The sequence below is a fragment of the Camelus bactrianus genome, chromosome X (genome assembly GCF_048773025.1).
Source record: "Camelus bactrianus isolate YW-2024 breed Bactrian camel chromosome X, ASM4877302v1, whole genome shotgun sequence".
NCBI classification, from domain to species: domain Eukaryota; kingdom Metazoa; phylum Chordata; class Mammalia; order Artiodactyla; family Camelidae; genus Camelus; species Camelus bactrianus.
Genome location: NC_133575.1, coordinates 84,298,683 through 84,319,161, shown reverse-complemented (window position 1 = coordinate 84,319,161; position 20,479 = coordinate 84,298,683). Strand labels below are relative to the sequence as shown.

General features: G+C 41.1%; 1 protein-coding gene across 1 annotated transcript; it reads left to right on the top strand.

Moving 5' to 3' along the window:
* Window positions 1-19,397, top strand: PRPS1 (phosphoribosyl pyrophosphate synthetase 1). Its single transcript, XM_010946117.3, has 7 exons — window positions 1-345; window positions 9,763-9,946; window positions 11,115-11,213; window positions 12,288-12,412; window positions 14,961-15,134; window positions 17,275-17,434; window positions 18,363-19,397. Exons 1-7 carry the CDS (start codon window positions 224-226, stop codon window positions 18,453-18,455), a joined length of 957 nt encoding a protein of 318 aa, XP_010944419.1. The 5' UTR covers window positions 1-223; the 3' UTR covers window positions 18,456-19,397.
* The last annotated feature ends 1,082 nt before the right edge of the window (window positions 19,398-20,479 follow it).

Genomic DNA, 20,479 nt, shown 5'->3' with positions numbered 1-20,479 from the left:
CGCCCCTCGCTGGCACTCAGCTAATCAGGGCGGGTGGGGTGTAAACTTCCCTGCTGACCCCGCCTCCCCGGCGCTGGGCAATTTAGAGCCGCGCGCGGGGCGGGAATGTAAGATGGCGGAATAGCAACGCGAAGTGCTTAGTACTGAGTCTCTGGGCCGACTTGGTTCGACTCGGCAGCAGCAGTGATCGCTAAGCAAAGAGCGCCTAGGGTAGTTGGCCAAGATGCCGAATATCAAAATCTTCAGTGGCAGCTCCCACCAGGACCTATCCCAGAAGATTGCCGACCGCCTGGGCCTGGAGCTAGGCAAGGTGGTGACTAAGAAATTCAGCAACCAGGAGACCTGGTGAGGATGAAGTTGGGACCCCGACCGGCCTCACCTGCCCGGGCGGCCAGGGAGACACTTAGGCAGCTGAGGGTAGGGGGATGGGGCCACCGCGTGAGTTCCGAAGGACTGGGGTGGGGGGAAGGGGCAGCTAGGTGGCGAGCGTGCCCCGTGGGCAGTTTCCGTTATTTTACCTCTCGCGGGAGGGTCACGCTCATTCTCACCGTGCGGTGGGGTGGAGTCAAGATGGAGCTGGAGGCGAAGCTGCTGGGTTTGAGGGCAAGAGTTGGAGGACCCAACGCGGGGATGGTGGCTGCCTAAAGCTACGGGAGGGGAAATACGCCTAGGCTCGGTAGTGGGGACACGTGGCTTTGTCGCTTTGCTGTGGAGCCATCCAGACCGGATTGGGTTCTCTTCAGGTCATAGACCAGACTGCATGGAAGATCCTGCTGCGTACTGACTCCTCCTAGTGTTTCTCCTAGAGTCAAAGAAGCAGCTTTTTGATTAGAAACGGTGTCAGTCGTGTTTCCTGTTGAGGGAAATTGACATTATGTACTGAGGGCGCCAAAATTATTACGGAGGATTTCCCTTAGACTGGCAAGCGTTAGGCTTTTCACGTCTTTAGACTTAAGTTAAATCTAGACGATCAGATAAAATGATGCGTTAACTGCATCCTGACAGCCAGCATCTCAGTTTGAGCCACCCAGAAAATCTTAGGGAATCTTAATTCTGGAATCCTTGGCTTTCCTCACTGTAGCTACTGGTTCAGACAGTACAAAAGCATATTTTTTCAGTACCAAAGTTTATCCTGACCTTGCCGACTTCTTTTAACGCCATGTGGGGAGTTTAGGAAACCGTTTTATCCCTTAATGTTAAGATAATCGAGTGGAAGGCCTGGAATTCGAATTTTTGCAACTCGAGTTTGTTTCTTTGCCTTGCTAATTAAATTTGCTCCCTACCCCCACTTCCACATTCCTGCCCCTTTGGGCCATCTTAGAGATAACTTGGTCACCTGATCCTTTCAATACCCCTTCCATCTAACCGTAGAATCTTCTGGTTCTGATAGGTGTTTTTTTGTGTTATTACCCTGTTGATCAAATCGTAGCAGTGACCACACAGTCTTATACAGTTATCTGTAATTGTTAAGGGGAAAGTTTACACCAAACCTAGTGATCAGTTAAATTGGTGAAGATTACTTTGAACATTTTTTTCTAAGTCCTTATGTTTCCTGTTTTCTTTCTTTAAACTGATTACCAAAGAGTAACTCCCCCCTTATCCTTTTTAGACCCGGCTGATAAAAGCATTCATGTGTAGCAGACAGCTTCTTTCTGGATGCTTGATCATTGTGCCATTGGTTGTGATGCAAATGATAGTGCACACACTGCCATCTGTAACCAGGCAATGCCTTAATGGAAGGAGGCTAGCCAAGCTTTAGCTTTAACCACACCATTATGACTCATGGGCAGTAATAAAGAAGACAAAACAGGACCAGACTTTGCAAGTAGCCCTACAGCTAAGGGACAGGAATGATTTTCATTTAGAGGTGTTTTTTTTTTGGTCCCCTTAGAGAACTGTGGCTATTAACTCCTTTTCCTATGCTTCTAGGAAAAATGCAAAGGCTTTATTTTTCCTTGTGTACCCTCTGCATAGTGTATCACATCAGAACCTGAGGCTATATTGGGAGAGTAGAGGGGGAGAACAATTTAGTGTTCAGATTGGTTTATCTAAACTGTCAGCAATCCCAGTCTACTAATGAGATAAAAGGCTGATTTCATTCTGAAACAACCAGATGGGAACAACTTGGAAACATTGGATTAGATTAAGTCCAATGTGAAAAATTGCTGACTGGTTAGGTTGTCTTGTTTCTGGCTTAATTATTAGCTTTTTGGCTCCTTAGATGTTCTGAAATCTTCATTGAACATAATCGAATATGTTGCCTATGGAGTTTCCCCTCACTTCCCTGCCCCCAACCTTTGGCTCTTCTGTACTGCAGGAGTGGTAATGGCTGCCCTGTGTGACTCTTGGGATCTAAAGGTCATGGGCAGGGCAGCTCAGTGGATGCTGTGGGTCATCAGATGAGGAACGCAGAGCCCATCCTCAAATGAGACTGTTTTGCTATTTGCTGCAATTTGGCAGAATCTCAGGGGTTGATGCTCTCTTGAATGGAGTGGCTTTTCTTCTTAAGTCAGGGTCATCCTTTGCTGTCCAGTTTTTGAGGAAACATACATGCATATATATGGGTATATGACACACACAAATACATATGAGAGGTTACATGCTCAGGTTCTGGAATCAGAGAAGCTGGATTTGAATCCTTAGCCTTTCTTTGCATCATCTGTAAAGTAGTATCTATCCATAGGGTTATTGTGAGGATTAAATGAGATAGGAGTAAAGTTCTTAGAACATTGTCCAACACAAAATAATTGCACAGATGCTGGTAAGGGATGGTGATGATATTGCGGAAGACGTGGAAAATATAGAAGAGGACAAGGAGGGGAAAAGACATCCCAGATAATTCCACCAGCTAAAATAAACTGTTCATATTTTGACTTAGGACCTTCCAGATGTTTGTGTGTCTATGTACTTTCTCAAAAGTGTAGGACAGGTTGTTTATAGCTTTCTTCACTCTGCAGTATATTTTGAATAGATTCTCCCCTTAATGTTTACATGGTTTTAAATAGCTATATATCATGGTTTTGCTATAATTTTAGATAACCAAGTCCCTATTATTAGATATTTACAATTTTGACCTATTTACTTTATATGAAAACTCTTGAACATAAATGTTTGGCCATTCCTGATTATTTCCTTAGGATAAATCTCTAGAAGGCAAATTACTAGGTTAAAGGGTTTACACCACTTTGGGAGGCTTTTTAATATCTCCTGCCAAATTGCTCTTCAGAAAAGTTGAATGAGTTTCTACTCCTATCAGTAATACCAATATTAATGATAATGTATAGTGACTGCTTGAAATGTGCTATATAGTTCCTACCCTAAGCACTTTATATACATCTCATATTTAATCTCTTCAACACTGCTATGAGGAGTTGCTGTTACTATCCCCATTTTATGGGCAAAGAAATTAAGATTCACAGGTTAAGTTACTTGCCCAACTCTAGGTATTTGAATTTTGGGCTGGCGCAGTATCTCTGGCTTTTGAAACTTTTGAGTGTATCGCATTTTTTATTCGTGTGGTTGATGTACAATACTTTATAAGTTTCAGGTGTATAACATAGTGATTCACAATTTTTTAATGCAATTTTTAAAGGTTACGCTCCACTTTCACTTATTACAGAATATTGGCTGTATTCCCCATGTTGTACAGTACACCCTTGTAGCCTATTCTACACCCCATAGTTTGTACCTCCCACTCCCCCACCCCTATGCTGCCCCTCCTGCCCTCTCCCCGCTGGTAACCACTAGTTTGTTCTCTGTATCTGTGAGTCGGCTTCTTTTATGTTATATTCACTAATTTCGTGGTGATTCACAATTTTTAAAGGTTATATACCATTTGTAATTATAAAATATTGCCTATATTTCCTGTGTTGTACAATATATCCTTGTAGCTTATTTATTTTATACATAGTAGTTTGTACCTCTTAATCCTCTCCCCCTATCTTGCCCTTCCCTCTCCCCACTGGTAACCACTAGTCTGTTCTCTATATCTGTGTCTGTTTCTTTTTTGTTATATGTACTAAACTTTTTGACTCGATTCTCTTCACTATTGTTAAATTTTGGTTTATTTGGTTACTCTGGATAGGCTGAGGGGGGATGACTTTAGCCTTGGTTGCCTAGGATTTTCCTAAGAACTGTATCTGATGTTGGTTAATCTCACGTATTTCGCACATGCCAACATCTCCATCTAAATTCTTGAGATTTTCTTAAGAATGCCACCAATCAAAACACACTTTTCGATTCACTTTATTTCCTTTTTGTGTTTAACATTCCATGCTAATCAGATGCACTTATGCCTGATCCTAAAGGAAAAGGTAAAGGAGAAGCCAGTTTTCTCATTGGATGGATATAGCCAATCATCTGCCCCCCCACCACAGCTGGAGAGTAATTGGCCCAAAGCCATTTGGAGGACATGCCATTAGCTCAAGGGAGAGAACAAGGAGTGTTACCTTTTAAATTGCTAAACCAGGTCTTTCCACATAGTAGATTATATTAAGAACAAACAGGTTATAGGCACACCATCAATTGTTCTACCATCAATCACTACCTAATTTACCATCTCTTAGAGGAAACTATAAGAACAATATCAAGGTTTTTTGAGGATTCATTGAACTGGTTATTGACCAAGCTGTATAATCATGGCTTTAGTTCAAGGGCTTTAGAGTATAATTCATGGGCTTTTTAAGGCTTTATGAAAGTTACCTTAAAGTCCTAACTGGAGAGAAAGATTGTTCTTGATTAGTGAGATTAGAGAATTATATGCAGTAAAACAAGGCAGTGTCCTAGTTTACTTGTACCACATTATTTTTAATATAGTTAAATAACTTTTTCAAGTTATTAGATGCATGTCTGATCATAACATCCTTCTGTGCTTGAGGCTAAGTGTTAGTTTGGCTTTGGGAAATTGCTGCACTGTTGATTATCATCAGATGGTGGATAGCACAAAAATGGTACTGGTGATTGTGTTACATGGTGAGCTGGTCATTTTTTAAGAATTCCTTTTCAAGACTGGACAAAGGGCATGAACAGATAATTAACTTACATAAGAAATGTAAATGTGGAATAATATGTCAAAATATTATTATTAATAAACCACTTGTCATCTCTCCAAAAAAAAAATTCCTTCTCAAGCCTTACTTGTTGTTAGAATATACTTTTTAAAGGAATCATTTAGACTAAAACTATTTGCTAAAGCAAATGCTCTCTGATGTTTAAGTTGGCAGTGAAAATTTAATTTTATAATTAATACCTTACCTGCCTTCAGGTAAAAAAGAAGGAATTTAAAGTGTGTTTCATGATAGCCATGGGTAAAAAAGGTTAAATAGGTACATCAGAAACCTATTAGAACAAAGGACTATAGTAATTGTGCCAAGAATTTGGCATAAGGTGATTACCTAAGTTGATTTAGTGTTACTTTAACTGTATCCCTTGGCTTCCTGGCAGCCAAAGGGATAAACGGATAAAGGCGTATGCAATGGATTATGTAGTTTTCATTTTCATAAAACTCTTTAAGATACCTCCAGGCCCAGAATTCTATGAATTTTTAAGCATGGTATCCTTAAATAATGAGTGAATAACATATGAACAGTGTAAGCAATTTTGTGGTTATTTTTTATATTGACTTTGCTAGTTGAGGCATTTGTTAGGAGAGATAAGCCACCATGGTCTAAGTATGTTGTTTTCTGGTCTTACTTGATATTATTTGGTCTTATTTTAATGACAGCTTTAGAATAGATAATTAGCCTGTCCTTTATCCTGTCTTGGATCCATTGTCAGACTGCTCTTCCCTAGCTCCTAATCAGACAGCCTGACTCGGGGGTGAGTGTCTGGAGCACAGATGACATTCTGTGTTGACTCAAACGAGAGCCAGAAGCTTCCAGTACCAGATGTAGAGGAAACGATTGGCTTTTTATTGGCAGTCAATGTGCCTGACTTTCACTCTCCCCCAGAGAAGTGGAGATCTTGGTCAAGGAGGTGAGTGGGAGATGACTATGGGGAGGGATTAAAATTTTGAGTTTAGAAGTTGCTCAGATATTTGGAGTACACGGTCAGGACCCTAGAGTTGTGCACCGTAAAACATAGAAGGGGCTCTTCCCCCTGGAACCTCTCAAAAGGGCAGACAGTGTTAGCAAAGGAGATCTGGAAGTCCCTCTGAGCTCCCACAGCCTCTTATTTGGGCCTACCACAAGCAGGCTCACTTCCACGAGGTGTTATTTAGTCCTGTCTAGTTGAGTGTTTTTTTAACATTAACATGCAATCAATATAAAAATCGATATATTTTTCTTTTCTTTATACTGTCTTCACAATAAGGTGTGGATTTCACACTTACAGTGCATCTCAATCAATCTCAGTCACACCGGCCATATTTCAAGTGCTCGGTAACCACCTGAGGCCAGTGACTCCCACAGTGCACAGTGACGTTCTTGGGCCCACACGTCGAGACACATGCAAGTTACTCTCCCTCCTGCCCATCCACTTAAATTTTGAAGAATGTCTCCAGAAAGCAATTTTGGCATGAGTGTAGCTGACAGATTTAGTTGGTTCTTAAGGCTGATCTTGATAAAATTGATGTCAGTTCAGCTCTGTTGGGGTCCACAAAATTGCTGTATGGTTCATTATGTTGCACAGTGTCATGATTTCAGGATGTCACCATAAAATTCTTAGTAGCCATTGCATCATGGTGCGCCCATCAGGTTGTAGTTCTTTCCCCAGTTAAATATCCATCAGCTGAGTATCTGTTAAAGGGTATGAGCAGATCTTTCAGAAGCTTTGAAGAAACACATTGGACCCACATACCTGCTGTGTGTGGTGGGTTACATTGTAAGGAATGATAAGTAAGCATCAGTCTTCTAAATGTTCCCAATAGCAGGCCTGGAGAAGGTTCTTGCTTTGTCTAAAGTGAGCAGATGCAAGAGGCCACCTAATCCTGAGTGGCGTTAGTTCGTTCCTTCATTCATTCATTCTTCGTGTCATATTGGCATGGCTGGCTGGGATACAGATGAGCATGACAGATCTGGTCCCTGCCTTCATGGAGCTTGCATTCTAGTGGAGGACACAAACAAGTGCATAAAAATAAGGCAGTGAGAAATTGTGATAAGTGTTCTGAAAGGAATAACCAGGATAAAGAGAATTACTGGGGAGGGTCACTTTATTTAACTTTAGTTATGGGACATTTCAAACGTGTACAGAAGTAGAGAGACTAGTAGAATGATCTCTGTGCCGTGCATTCATCACCTAGTTAAGCAGTTATCAATTTCTGGCTAATCTTGTTTCATCTCTTATTCCCCTTCCCCATACCCCACCCCCCACAGATGGATGATTTTGAAGCAAACCTTGATATTATATCACATCACCCATACACACTTCATTAGCCACAATACCATTTTGTTGCCTAAAGAAAATTAACAGTAGTGTCTTAATATCAAATAATTAGCCAGTATTCTAATTTCCATCTCATAAAGGTGTTTTTTTTTTTACAATTTGCTTGAATTGGTATGCAAACAAGGTCCATATAGTATAGTTGGTTGATAATTAAGTCATTTTTAATCTTATCCATTCTCAAGGAAGTCACTTTTAATAAGATGATCAGAAAAGATATTTTGATTGGAGACCTGAGAAATGAGTGAGTTTGTAGAAGAGCGTTCCAGGTAGTGGGAAGATGTACAAAGGCTGTGAGGTGGGAATGGGGTGTATTCAAGGAGTATAAAGGAAGATGGTTTTGACCGATGTGTGGTAAACCACAGAGAACATATTTTGAGATGAGCTATTTCTCAAATTAATTTATAACCAGAGTTCTCCAAATTCCCTCATAGTAGTTTCTCAGAAAATAATACAACTGGGCTAGTTTCTTTTTACTTACTACAGAAGTGCCTTTGTTTTTTTGTTTGTTTTTTGTTTGTTTTTTAAACATTTTTTTTATTGAGTTATAGTCATTTTACAATGTTGTGTCGAGAAGTGCCTTTGTTTTTAGTTATACTTTTATGACCTCAGCTTCCACTGAGGACTGCAGTAATGGTTTACTCAAGCATGCACAAGGTATAATAATATGCCTTTTGTTAAAACTGAATTTTGGGCTAACTGTACATTAGCAGACAATTGTAAGAAATAATACAGAGAGATCCTGTGTACCCATTACCCAGTTTTCCCAAGGTTCCCAAACTAGTTTTCCAAACTACTTTTCTTGTGAAGCTAGGGTATAATGCAACAAGCAAGACACTTGGCATTGCTGGAGTGGAGATACAAAACCATTCTGTCACCGCAGGGATCCTTCCTGTTGCCCTGTTGGAACCACACCCGTCTTTCTCTTCCTCCTCCTCTGTATTGTCTTTTTTTATATTGTTTTTGGCTTTGGTATCTGGGTAATACCGGCCTCGTAAAATGAGTTGGAAAGTATTCTCTCATGTGTTTTCTGGAAAAGATTATGCAACATTCATGTTAATTCTTTAAATGTTTGGTAGACTGCTCCTGTAAGGCTGTTTTAGGTCAGCCTTCCTAGAGGTTTATCAATTTTATTGATGCTCCTCCCCCCAAGAACCAGCTTTTTGGTTCAGTGGGTTTTCTCTATTGTTTACTGTTTTTAACTTCATTGACCTCTGTTCTTATGGTTACTTTCTTCCTTCTGCTTACTTTGGGCTTATTTTGCCCATTTTTCAGTGCTAAAGGTTTATCTCCAGATACCCCAAAATAATGGGTTTTCTTCTTTGCTCTGGCTACCAGGCTATCTCAATTTCCCTGTTGGCTTCTGGTTTTATTTTTACCATTTGCTTTTATTTTTCTTGTTCCACAATATAAGCTAACCCCATTTTTTTTTAAGTAGGATCCTTTCCATTGCTACTTGGATTGGAAAGGAATAAATATTAAATACTTTTACTCTTAGAGCAGCTTCTAGCAATGGAATTCTCTCCTGTTGAAGTTTTTCTCTTCACCAAGTTATCAGATCTATTTCTCGTCTGTACACACTACACACGCATGCACACATGTGCACCCACAGATACCCCTACTTCACCTAGAGGATTAGTTGGGGAAATAGTGTTACTGTGAGGTGTCACTGAAGTTATTTTTTATTTTTTAATAAGTTATTCTTGGTAAGGATCCAAGTATGGATATTAAAACTTTCATTTTATAGTAAAATATAGCCTTATTCCATAATTAGAGTAACTTCCTGTGGAATTTTTTAAAATAAGACTAATTGGACCAGGGTACAGTGAGTGAGAGCAAGGACCAAAGCTGTTCTCCATTGTGTCCCTGGCACCTAGCACAGTGACTGGCACAGGGACATTTAATATTTGTTGAGTGGACTGCCAGTATGGTAGGTGTGGTACTGTCCTGTAGAAGACATCGTTATACAATAGTAGTGATTCATTCCTTGCATGAGCTTTCTACTTCTTCTGTTATATATGGATTGTGACAGTCATAGATACTATATCAAATCTGTATTCACATACACGAAATGAGATACAGCCCACCTACTGAAATTCTGGTTCAATTACTTTTAAGTATCTTGGCCAGTCTTTTTCAGTCCTGTCACCTATAAAAATAGGTAATATCTGTATAGTGCACTGGGGTAAACTGGGGCAGTAAACTCTTCCTGGTACAGGGGGTCCTGCAGGGGAATCTCCTGAAGTCTGAGGAGATCAAGTCCACATGCAGCCTTAACCCATTCATAGCTTATGTGGGGAGACTGCTTTTTAGACCTTACTGTCTGTAGGTGTACAGTATAGTGCTTTAAAATCTCTGATTTTTGTTGTCCTTCCTTTCCTGTAGTGTGGAAATCGGTGAAAGTGTGCGTGGAGAGGATGTCTACATTGTTCAGAGCGGCTGTGGTGAAATCAATGACAATCTGATGGAACTTTTAATCATGATTAATGCCTGCAAGATTGCTTCAGCCAGCCGGGTTACTGCAGTCATCCCGTGCTTCCCTTATGCCCGGCAGGATAAGAAGGATAAGGTAGGAGAGGAATCTCCTTTCTTTTTTTTAAATAATTTTTTTTAATCAGGGGAAGGAGGAACACTTGCCCAAAGTCAAAAATGTTCTTAATCATCAAATGTACATTTAGAGGAAATTATTTTTTCTCTTAGGCATTACTTGATTTTCAAAACAATTGGCATGTAGATTGGTTTGTATAAAGCAACACATTTGCAGTCTCTTTTATTCCAGTCATATATATGTGACTTTTGGCCAACTCACTACTGTTTTTCATTTTATCAATAAGACTAAGCACCAGCTCCCATGGAGTAGAATATTTTTTAAACTGGTAGATCCTCTGAGGCTCCTTTGGGGTTTTAGTTGTGACCTCTTCATATAACTTGAAGTCTGTTTCATGAGTACTCGGTCTCATTACACACACACACACACACACACACACACACACACACACACACACACACACACACACACACACACGCATGCATCTCTCACCTTATTTGGTGTATTAGAGGATAAAGCATATATATAAAACTTTGCAGGTACAGGTCTATTGTAATCAACGTCCAAATTTTACATACAATGCTTGGGAGCAAGCCAGATATTTTTAATCTAATGGAATACAGTGCTCCTATGGAGTGAAGGGCATGGGCCTTGCAATTTTACGGTGTAGCCAAGTATGTTTACCTGTTATTTAAGGGGATTGAGGTTGCTGGAAGGGTGACCTACAGAGAAGTAAGGGAGTGGTATAACTTACAAAATGAACTATAATTTCCATCCTGTGATGTGTCTTTAAATTTTGACAAGTTAGATGTGACACAGGTTTGAGTATATGTTAAAAGAGACTTTAGTAAAATTCTTTCAAAAAAGATTTTTTAAAGTCTGCCTAATTTAAATAATTGAGCACTGGAAACACTTGACTAGGCTCAAAATATGTACATTAAGAAAATGAAAGGTAGAAAGATACTTTTTTTCCTGAGTTATGTATCCTGGTTTGGAAAAATGATAATTTCACTTAGTATTTGTGCTAGATTATGATCTATTCAAAGTCAGTGATTCTGTCACTTTTTATGAATTTCCTGGTAGCACAGCGCCTTAAACATAGTAGATGCACAATACATAAATGCTTCTGGGGAAATGAATTGTTTCTCAAATTGGCCTTTTTTTTTTTCCTTTCCTCTCCTCCATTTAGAGCCGGGCTCCAATCTCTGCCAAGCTGGTGGCAAATATGCTCTCTGTAGCAGGCGCAGATCATATTATCACCATGGACCTACATGCTTCTCAAATTCAGGTATCGGTGGAAACTAAATATTAGCTTAGGAATTATTAGGGATTAGAAAGGGGGGTAGGAGAGGACTGATAATGCTGAGGAGCACAGGGAAGCAAAAACTGCCCAAGTACAGCTCACATCAACTAGACATTGATGACATTCTCAACATCCTCACCTTAAACATATTTCGTGGTCTTAGTGATGTGGGGTGGTGGAGCATAGGCTCTGGCATCAGACCTCCTTTGAATTACTGGCTGTGACACTAGCTTTGTAACTTTGGGCTGGTTATTTAACTTCTCTGAACATACGCTGCTTTGTTATTGGGAGTATTAAATAAGATACTAAATTCATAGTATAATACCTGGCTCTTGAAAGGCACCAAAAGATGGAAGCTGTTATTGTTATTACATTTAGAGCCATAGATATTAGAATCTACTTTTTAGCATTAACACAGTGGTAGGGAAGCAGAATACCACATTATAGTTTGTACTTTTAAAAAAGACTTTGAAATCATTATCACTGGAGGCTTCTGGGAATTCAGTGAGCTATAGGACAGGTGATTTTGCCCATTTTATAGAAGAGGATCAGGTCAGTTGTACTAATCTGTAGCAACGAGTATTAATTACTCCTGGCTTCTAGTTACTCTCTGTGGGCATATATTATAAATGCCTTCCACTAAGTTTATATATCATAGCATCTCTAACTGGTTTACCAGTTAGCTCTTGTTCCTTAACAAACCAGCTCAACAGTGGCATAAGGTAGTAAGTATTTATCACCTCATGGGTCTGCACATTGGCTAGGTAGTTCTGGTCTCGGCTGAACTTGGGCTGTTTTTCCCCTAAGAGCTCACCCTTGTGCCTACGGTCAGTCGTGGGTTACCTGAGGGCTGGCTCTGCCCATGGTGCCTGGGCTGTCTTGCACAGCCCAGATTCAAGGAGGCTATTTTTACAGTCTGCCACACTGGGCATGCCTTCTGATCAGTTTGAATGTTGCAATAAAGTATTCTTTGGCCAAGTTACTATTCTCTGTGTGTTCACCATTTGTAAATGGAAGAGAAGGAAAATGAAACAAAACTGACCCAGCTTCATTCTACAGGGCTTCTTTGATATCCCAGTGGACAATCTGTATGCAGAGCCTGCCGTCCTGAAGTGGATAAGGGAGAACATCTCTGAGTGGAGGAACTGCACAATTGTCTCGCCCGATGCTGGAGGAGCTAAGAGGTATGATTGAAATCCATATTATTTCCAATGTACTGGGAAAAGCGTTCAGAAAGCGGTGTTTTTCTATTGAAGTGACAGGGTTTTTTTTTTCTCTTTTCTTGTAGTATAGTTGATTTACAGTGTTGTGTTAGTTTCAGATGTGTAGCAAAGTAATAAAGTTATACATACATACATATATATGTGTGTGTGTGTGTGTGTATATATATTATTTTTCAGATTCTTTTCCATTATGGGTTATTACAAGATAATGAGAAGTGGCAGTTTTTAAGAATGTCAGAGTGGATGTGGTGGTAGCTGGGACATGGGCTGGATGTGGTTTTACACACTCCCCTTGTACTGGTCTGAGTCATTACCTAAAAGACAAGATAGCAGCAGAGGGGGCGCTAAATAGTCTGGTATCATGGGCTTGGGCTTGAGCTTGACCGTAAGCTGTCAGTGACTCAGCAGTGCAGGGCTAGCATCACTGCCATCAGCCCATCAGGAGGGACAGGCAATTTTGTTTTCTAATGAGTGACACCTGCTATTGAACCCCAAGCTGATCGTGAACAAGCAAGCTTTTACATACCTTTTAATGCTGTTAGTTAAACCGTTTTGATCCTTTGAATTAAAATATTAAGCAGGAAGGAAAAGAAAGTGGTGATTTTGTGTAAAGCCAAGCTCTGAACATCATTCTAAACAAACTGATTGCCAGTTGCAGTGCTTCAGCCCACGTGGTACAGACCAATAGCTTTTCTTTTCCTTAGCGGCTCACTCGTTAGTAGTGCATTCAGAAGCATGACACATGTTCTTCTTGTTGTGGAAATAGATTAAAGAGCCACAAAACACAGATGATTAGGAAGGGTGAATTCAGATCTTTCCAAAAGCCATTCAGATTTTCAATAACTGTTTCTCAACAATCTGCTTATTTCAGAAACTTCAACAGAACTGATAAGCTGAGAGCTTGAGTTGTGTTCTCCAGCCAGATGTTTGGCTTTGTGAGCCCCATGTCATCGCTAGTTACCATCTGTAATACTAGAGACAGAGGCTAAACAACATCCCCCTCGTGGTGGTTGTCATACTTGTCTTAACTCCTGGCATTATTTTCACATCTTCCACGGGGACTTAGAAAAGCGTCACATTTCCAATAAATAATCAAGCACAATTTTCTTTCCAGAGTTGGGTACATAAAACTGCCTTCAGTAGATGACTTATGGCTACGTGATTTTTTGGTTTATTTATCATTTTCTTACAGAGATGAAATATTTTCAAAGTGAGTGACTAGCACTTCTATCTTGGCAGGGTTTTGGTGCTAGGTAGATTCTGGTGCGATTATGACTTTGCACGACTTTGCACAACTTTGCACATGGTTCTCTCCTCAAGGATATAGGGAGTGACTTTTTCTAGCCTTTTATGCTTTTTTTTAGTTCGTTGGCTATTGAGTATGGATGGTTTGGGATGCTTGAAGTAAGTGAACATGCATTTGCTAAGTAATCATCCCAACCAGATTGGTAACTCTTGATGTTATGTGCCCAGAAAGTAGGAATGGACAGCACAGGGTACGGGTCATTTAGCTCAGGGAACAAATGTTGCCTAGATTGTGGTTCATATCTTGTCGGTTCTCTATTATGTGGTCACAGATTTCCCTTATTCAGCACAAACTCAAGATATGTGACCATAGTCACAAGGGAAATAAGACAGAGTACTCTGGTTGGATCAGTACTACAGTAAAAAAACAACCCAAAGCACAGGCCTCTTCACACATAACAAGGATGGCACAGTGGGGCAGGGCTGTACATGTCACTGGAACAGCACAGCCATTCACACTAAATGGATTTCTGTTTGAGTGAATTATATGGTACTTTATTGCCAGACAGATTTGTTTTCTGTCCCACCTTCTGATTTTGTATTATCTTGTAATAAAAAAAGGAATTCTGTTGTGATTTGGAGATACTTTGGGCTGTACAGCGAGATGCCTGGTTTGACTGGTTAATTGGTATAACTTTCTAGCAGTCATTAAAGGAAATCCCAAGCTTGGTATCCAGGTACAATTGACATTGACAGTTGGTGGGTCACTGAGGGGAGTGTGACGAGGGCACGGGCATTGGAACAGGCTGGGTACTGCTCCTCCCCCACCAAGTTCAGGTTCACTTCTCATCACATCCGCCTATCAGATTGGGATGATGTACCTTCCCATCATTAGTTAACCAAATCTTCTCTCTCTCCTATTCTGCTGCCAGTCCGTTAAATGAATGTAGCCTAGCATTATACTGCTTCCTGGGACTGGTGAGGGTGTCTGTCCATACTCTACTGGAACCCAGAATGAATTCTAATTGAAGTCTGACCAAGACATTCAGCAACTGCTCTCAGAATATGAAGACATTAGTCTATAAAACCCAGTATGTGATACCAATCAATTATAGTTGCTTCCTCCCAACCATGGGAACTATTGGGTTTCAAGGAGTATTCTCCCCCAGAAATCAAGCCCAGTCTTTAATTCCTTTCTGTTGTCTTAAAAGCCCCCACCCCTACCAACACACATATTTTTAACTGTGAATACTCTGTCTGGCAGAGTGACCTCCATCGCAGACCGGTTGAATGTGGACTTTGCCCTGATTCACAAAGAGCGGAAGAAGGCCAATGAGGTGGACCGCATGGTGCTGGTGGGAGATGTGAAGGACCGGGTGGCCATCCTGGTGGATGACATGGCTGACACTTGTGGTACAATCTGCCATGCAGCTGACAAGTGAGTGCCTTGTGGTGGAGTTGGGAGTTCAAAGTTAAAAAAAAAAAGTTAAGTGCTAACTGAATGCCCCAAGCCTGCCAACGCTTCTTGGAACTAAATTGAGGGGATGATAGCTAGCTTTGTTTTGTCCCCCTAGGCTGGAATTGTAATGCGTTAAATTGATGAGTACTCTTTATTTTTTCTCCAGATTTCCTTAGTTTTATTTTTCCTTCTTATTGTGCTAAACTGTATAAAACATGAAATTTTCCATTTTAACCATTTTTAAAAGTACAATTCAGTGGTATTAGTTATATTCACAATGTTTTGCAACTATCACCACTGTATTTCCAAAATTGTTTCATCACTCTGAGTACTCTACTTTTTATAGTTTTTTTAATGAGTTAAAGTAAGAAATCCATAGGCCTGAGCAGACAGAACTAGATTCTCATATTTATATTTTACCTGAACTAGAAACCCCGGTCTTACCTCTTGACTGTCCATTTTAGCTGCTACTGCCTTTGCTCATGGTCCTTCTCACCTCTTGCCTGCACTGTCCTGAATTGCCTTCCCTCTGTTCACTGCTGCCAATCACCAGTCTCTTACCTCCCCAGTCCATCTTTTACATTGCCTCCCCCTTCACTTATTTTCCTAAAACTAACGCTAGACCCCCTCACTCCTCCATTAAAACCTTAAGTGGCTCCCCATTGCTTATAATCCAAGCTGCTATGGATAGCATTGTTTCTCATCATTTGGGGAGGGGTGGTAGGGGAAAGAATAGTGACTTTATTCGGAAAGCCAGCAGACTAAGAAGATGGTAGACTGGTGTCCCCAAAAAACATCTTGCCTGAGTTAGAATTCAGGCTTGTTTTATATTAAAAGGGGAGGGAGTAAAGTCAAACATTCCATGGTCCCGGCCCACCTCTGGAGTGGAGGTGTTAATTTCTTCCTTCCTGCAGTCATTCACAGTTTCCTGTGAGCTAAACAAAGGTATTTTAGCTTAATTCTAATTACCTGTGAGGCAGGGTTCCCAGAGATGGGCCATTATTTATAATTTAAGCTTATAGGCTTATAATTTTTTTAAACCTCCAAGTGTCTGTGCCTTGTATAGTCCCTAGCATATATATAATAGGTGGTAAAAAAAATATTTGTGTGCTGAATGATTTCCTAGTTTGGATCCTGGAGTGTACATTTATAAAACCACTTTTATCACATTAGTATGGTAATGCTAATTGCTCTAACAGATCAACTCCAACGCTTCTTGGAACTAAATTGAGGGGATGCTAGCTAGCTTTATTTTGTCCCCCTATGCTGGAATTGCATAAAGTTCTTTGAATTGATAAAGTTGAATTGATAAAGTTTCTCATTCACAGTATGCTCCAATGAGAATATTCCTCTTTCAGTCTTGTGGTACTGCACCTTTAATATGTGGCTTCCAAGGTTACCTTGGGAGACATTTCCATTTTGGCCAGCCAGAAAGGGAAAGGAACATGGCGGATCACCCATGGGAGATTTTTATAAGTATCTGTCCATATTTTGATAGCCAGAATTATGGCCACACCTAACGGCAATAGAGGCTGGGAAATGTAGTCCAGCTGTGTGTCAGAAAGAAGAAGAGACAGATTTTGTTGAGTGCAGCAGTTTTCGTGCCACAGTCCTTTTACACTAATCCAAACCTATTCAGATAAATTCTTAGTCCATTTCTCTCTCCTTGCTATCGACTGAATTGTGTCCCCCTAAAATTCAACCCTATCCCCCAGTGTGATGGTGTTTGGAGATGGGACCTTTGGGAGATACTAGGTTTAGATGAGGTTCTGAGGGTGGAGCTCTCATGATGAGATTGGTCCCCTGTAAGAAAAGATGCCAGAGCTCGATTCCAACCCCCGCCCACAATGTATGCACACAAAGAGGTCATATGAGCACACAGCAAGGTGGGGGCCACCAACAAACCGAAAGAAGGGGTCTCAGAACAAAACCTCCCTTGCTGACACCTTGATCTTAGACTTCCCAACCTCCAGAAACGTGAGAAATAAAATTCTGTTGTTTAAGCCAGCCAGTCTGTGGTATTTTGTTATGGCAGCTAGAGCAGACATTCCTCTTCCCCAACTTGGATTTTACAGTGACAAGTAAGAGTAATCCTAATCAACTCCGCTTTTTCCTCTAGACTTCTCTCAGCTGGAGCCACCAGAGTTTATGCTATCCTGACTCATGGGATCTTTTCTGGCCCAGCCATTTCTCGCATTAACAATGCATGCTTTGAAGCAGTAGTAGTCACCAATACCATACCTCAGGAGGATAAGATGAAGCACTGCTCCAAAATACAGGTGAGGGTGAGACTCTTGCAAAACAAGACTCTGCTGAGTGTTTGGGAGGTGGTTACATGTGTTGAATGAGGTGTCTGGGTTCTGAAGATTTCCTCCTTTGCGCTCAAGGTTTAGGCTGCCATCAGGATCTATAACATAAAAGTAAAAAAAAAAAAATCAAGTATCTGAAATTTCAGACTGCTAGACTTCAGAATCTCTGGAGGATGGACCCCAGGATTGTACATTTTAACAAGCTCTCCCAGTGAATGTGATGCATGCTCGAGTTTTCGGATCCACACTTTACACTGTGTGTCACTGTTAAATGTTAAATGTTGGCCCCTGTAACCATAACGTGGCACCTTTAAGCTGTTGGTATGCTTCTTAGAACTTCCAGTGGTTCTCAAAAGTGTGCTCTGGAAACCACCTAAGTTAATTACCTAGGGTTCTTAGTAAAATGCAGATTCCTTTGCTCCATCCAGGACCTACAAAACCAGAGGTCACCAGTACTTTAAAGTAAGTCCCCAGATAATTGTTAGACAGTAAACTTTGAGTGCTGTTGCACTTAAAGAACAAAGCCTTGCTTAATTAAAAATGTGTACAGTAATCCATTAGCTTTCTGAAGTATGTGGAATTAGAGGGTTGATGTCATTCTTAAGGATTTTTTTTTCAGCTGAAGTAAGCATTTTTTTTCATTCCTAAGAATTTTTAAATGCAAATCCACCACCATCTTGATGAGTCAGAGTTTTCTCTCCATTAGCATTTTTACTCTTCTCCAAGTGGTTGGTTATATTTAAAACCTGTTATGAAGGGTGGCTGGGTGCCGGCTCACTTGGGGAAACAGCATAGCGTAGCTGCATTAAGAGGAAGGACCCTTACCAGGCTCATCAGTGTCTGCAAACTGGCCAGCCATCTCTGTGATGCTAACCCGATGCTTTTCTTGCCTTCCTAGGTGATCGACATCTCCATGATCCTTGCAGAAGCCATCAGGAGAACTCATAATGGGGAATCTGTCTCCTACCTGTTCAGTCATGTCCCTTTATAATAGAATAACTTCGGAGGCTTTAAAAAAATAAAGTGAACCCCGCCCCTTACTTCCCCTTGGTATTTGATGAACAATCTAGCAGAAGACCCAGCTTGTGGCAGTGTCGCTTTCTGCCCCCACATCAGGTGTATTAGTGTTTCTCCTAAATTAGAGAAAGATTGAGGGTAAGTGCTGGGATTTCCTGCCTGCATTGTCTCGTCCCTGGCTTCTTTGATCTTGTGAACCTTGCAGCTTTACATACAGCTCAGCTGCTACAAGATTTACGACTTCAGAGGGCGTTATGTAGGGTATCTGAGGTGTCCCGGGGAAGCTCACACTACTTTGCACGTGAACATTTCTGGGTTTCCTTGGTTCAGAGGTACTAGCAACAAAGCCAACCCACCCCCGCCCCCAGTGTGTGACAAGTTCTCTAAAGTACTAAATTATAGCAAGAGCCTGGGGCAGCCTGAACCCAGCTCTGGTTGCTGAGCTCCTGTGAGGCTGGAGCAGCTCTAGGGCGGGAGCCTGAGGGGAGGCAGCCCACCAGGCAGCAAATGCTTCTTGGGAGGAAAAAGCCTGACCCATCCCCCTTTGCTTGGATTCTGTCGCTTGGATTCTCCTTCCCCGTTCCTTTCCATTTGGCCTGACTTTCTTTTCCTGGCCAAATGCCCTCTTGGTCCCAAATGATCGTTGTGCCAGTCTCCTGGAAAGCAAACTCCGCTTCTGCTATATAATCCTTAACATTTATGTGAGATTATTTTGCTGTAGCTTAATCTTCCTTAGCCCACTACCACCACGGTAGTAGGTTTTAGGTGGTGTCATAGTGCCTTTTGATTAATTTAACTATTTCATGATCATCTTCCTTCCTTGGATCTATTTGGCCTCTCAAATGACCTGAGATTTCTGTTAAAAAGTGATGTCACTGTCTCTGGTAGAAGAAACTAATAAACTGTCTCTGTGTGATCGTGGGTCTATATCTGTACTGGTCTCTCTGTCCAAGCTTTGGTTTAGGTGTCTGGCTGCCCAATGATAGCTCTTTACTTCTTTGTTTCCAAGCTACGGACTGCATTGTTAAGCCAAGAGTAGATGAGGCTGCAGTTTTCTTCAGCTGTAAGCCCTTATGATTTCTGGGGTTAACCAAGAACTAGGTGTATAATTCTGTGCACTAGACCTGAATTACAGGATGTATGATGCCTTATTCCTGGAGATAGGAATTAGGTATTTTCTTAGAGGAAGAGAGTAGTTTCTATAATTTGTTCATCATTTTGAGCTGGTTTTGCCAAATGTGATAAAACTTTCCATCAGTAGTTGACACATATTGAGCATTTAATTTCAGCCATTCTAATTATAGTGCATTCCCAAATGTTGTCAGTTTCTTCGTGCATCATCAAGTAAGGGCACTCTGACTTTGAGGGAAGCTAAATGCTTCTGGAGCTTTGTGAATAGGGCTCCCTTATCTTTGAAGCCTGGTTCTGCTTTTGGTTTTGCTTTATGTTGAATATTGGGGTATTTAGTATCACTTTGGAAAGAGTGATTCAAAAGGGACCGAAGTGAGCAATGAAATGTGTTCCTCTGACCCTCCAGCCCTCTTACACCCGAGGTCTTTGCTCTGGGAGAAGCTGACATGGAGCATTGATGGCACAACTTGCTGATACTGCTGTTTGCTGAAGTACTGGGTCCGTTGAACACGAGTTGCCATGTCAGAATGTTTGGACATGAGACGTCTAATGCGGGCCCCCCTGGGTAATCCATCCAGTTCCTAGGATGAGATTTTGAGACAGTTGCCATCTTTGATCCCTATGCCTGGGGGAAGGTCAAGATTCAGTCCCAGAGACACTCAGCAAAGTGTCCTAAGCACCACCAAGGCCATTGTTTCGAAAGACCAGTGTCCTGGATGGCAAGCAATTCTTGACTGGGGAAGAGTAGCAGGAACAGACCTGGAGGGGCAGTGGGAGGAGGGACAGAAGCTGAATGGAGTGGCAGTGAGAGCACAGTTGAGAGGAAAGTACACCCGTGATAGCTTAGTAATTGCTTCTGAGCATTAG